At 43.2% G+C, this 2755-nt stretch overlaps 1 protein-coding gene across 1 annotated transcript in view; it reads left to right on the top strand.

Annotated features, from left to right (window-relative positions):
• Window positions 1-462: 462 nt before the first annotated feature.
• Window positions 463-2755, top strand: part of LOC107104207 (multidrug resistance-associated protein 1-like) — a gene marked incomplete at its 5' end in the record, with an annotated part of 45932 nt that continues 43639 nt past the window's right edge. Inside the window, one exon of the mRNA XM_015404153.1 lies at window positions 463-678. Within this exon, the coding sequence (XP_015259639.1) occupies window positions 463-678 (216 nt within the window). The remainder of the gene's footprint in view (window positions 679-2755) is intronic.

Genomic DNA, 2755 nt, shown 5'->3' with positions numbered 1-2755 from the left:
TCCTCTATTCTGCACTTTAGATGAATGACTGCTTAGGTGCCACTGGTGGTGGCACTGTATTGATACTTTTAAAAACGAGTATTGTATCCGGATACAACATTTCAGTATCGATTCTTTTTTGAGTATCGATACTTTTGACAACCCTAATAGGAAGAGGGACGAGGCTCAGCCCCCCCCCAAAGATTGACTTTAAGAGAAGTTTAAAGTGTGTTTCAGGAGCCAGGCTAGTCTGCAGCCGTCACTCTCACAGGTCCCACTTTACTAACATCCTGGAAACATGTTTATGTTGTTTTTATGGAAGATGGAAAGAATAAAATGCTCAAATAAAATGTTTATTTATTAGTTGAATCAGAACGTCAGTCATCAATGCTTTTATCTAAGGGGGGGCTGATGGTAAGACTCAATGACCAAAGAGGAAGTCAGGTCAAAGAAGGTTGGGAAACCTTGAACTATTGATTGTTTCTCATCGTCTTTAACCTTCTGACCTTTTTCTCCTATCAGGATTGGAACAGAACCTGGAATACCTCTAATCCGGACGTCACTCCGTGTTTCCAAAACACCGTCCTGGTGTGGGTGCCATGCCTCTACCTGTGGATATGTGCCCCCATCTATGTGGTCTACCTGCGCAGCCGCCACCGAGGCTACATCTGCATGAATCACCTGAACAAAGCGAAGACTGTAAGTGATCCGGCCTGACCTACAGGACGCCTTTTAGATTCAGCGCTAATCTGGCTCTTCTCCAGACCGGGATTAAATCTGAGAACATTCTTCCTTTATCTTCTATTAGAAAAGGGAAGCTCTGAGGTTTTTTAGCAATACTTCTCACTTTGTGGATATCATTGTAAAATGATACCAGTGGAGTTTAACTGGACTTCTAGAGGAAGCTGAGGTCCTTCAGATGCTGCAGATCTGCTGTCAGTCTGCTGTGGAGAGTCTGATCTCTGCCTCCATCATCATCATCATCATCAGAGCTAATGACTGAAAGAAGCTGATAAAGTCAGAGGCTTCTCCAGATCATCTGTAGCACAGACCTCTACAGGTCTATCTTCCTGCATCAGCTAAATGTTGCTCTCAGACCAAACGTGTTGTGGGCTTCAGAGCATCTGATCTACATGGGAAGCTGATGGTGGAGGACATCTAGCAGTGCAGGAAAGGTCCTGCAGCCCAGCCAGGCGGTGGTAGACGCTCATTGGAGCGTTCAACGCTGGAGCTTCTGCAGCTTAAAGGGAAAGCTTAAAAACAAAGCGGCGCGTGTATGACATCATCCGTACGCCAGCTACCGTTCATCCATCCTGTCCGCTGAACTGATGCTAGTTTTCCTCTCATGCCTGGAAGATGTCTACTGCTGCAACCACAGATGATCTCGCTCTCCAGATGAACCATTCAGGTTAGCTAGAATGAATAGAAGGGGTAGAGCGTCGCCGCCTGTGGCCCGGGCTGCCTGTCACTACTACAGTCTGCCGCGTGGATGATGTCATACACGCACCGCTTTGTTTTAAAAAAATATAAATNAACGTCTTTATTGTTGTAATAACTCACAATAAACGTTATCGTTTTAGTAACTCATTCTAAACGTGATTATCGTAATAACTCATAATAAATGTCATCGTTTTAGTAACTCCTTCTTAACGTCGTTATCATAATATCTACATATGCAGTTATACTTTAGATGCTTCCCACATAGTTCTAGTTTTTCTGTGGATTCCATATTATCCCATTTTGAGATCTTCTGAAAGCTCTTCATTAATCATGTATTCTGTAAGAACATGGTGCTAATCCTGCGATGTCCTTTCTTTGACTGCAGTAGTCAGCAGGGTCACTGATCACTATGGCCGCAATGACAAAACTCACCACTGATCTTCTAAAGTTTTAGATATCAGAAAGAAATCTATTCCTGAGTAGGTTTTAATGCAATGGGAATAAAATGTTTGATGTTTTGTTGAAGGTTCTTCATATATGCAGGTGTGTTGCCTGTCTGGCCATAGAGGATTCCAACCTCTTGAATAATTATTGCATCCATCACCTGACTGAAATCACCGTCCTTCTTTATTCCCTGTTACACCTTTGAGCACATGAAGAAATTCTCCATATGGAGTGCGTAAATATTCCACAGACACATGTTAATGGTTTCCAGTGTCCTCTTCTGCGCCGTGGTGCTGGGGGAGCAGCACCTCCATGAAGGACGCCTCCAGACTGGACCAACTGGGAAGGCCAGCCGGCTCTGTGATTGGCTGGAAGCTGGACCCTCTGGGGACGGTGGCAGAGACACTGCTGGACATTATGGACAATGCCAGACCGTCTTCACCCCTCAGAGGAACCTGATCAGAGGGAGATTGCTGCTCCCCAAATCCAGGAGCAACAGACTGCTGGACTCAAGCCATCAAGCTGTACAACTCCTCACTGGGGGGAAGGAGGAGGTGATAGGAAGTAGGGTTGTCACGATACTAAACTTTTCAACTCGATACCGATACTAAGGAAAATATTCGATACTCGATACCATTTTCAATACCACAAGGATAAAAACAAAGACTCTAAAATTCTACAGAAATATTAACATTAATAAATAAAATACAATAAATACATACAATATAGGTTGTATGCTGTGCACAATATTAAGCAAGCTTGATAAAAAACGTATAAAATTAAAATTAAGTATACCTTCCTTGGCTATGCTTTGCACACATAGCAATGACACTAGCCAAACCGGTTAAGAAACAAAAATAATTCTCAGCAGCTGCACCTCTTACAAAAAAAA

This window comes from Cyprinodon variegatus, unplaced genomic scaffold (genome assembly GCF_000732505.1).
Source record: "Cyprinodon variegatus isolate N-32 unplaced genomic scaffold, C_variegatus-1.0 Scaffold1649, whole genome shotgun sequence".
NCBI lineage: Eukaryota > Metazoa > Chordata > Actinopteri > Cyprinodontiformes > Cyprinodontidae > Cyprinodon > Cyprinodon variegatus.
The sequence above is the reverse complement of the archived record's forward strand: the minus strand, read 5'-3'. Positions and strand labels throughout refer to the sequence as shown.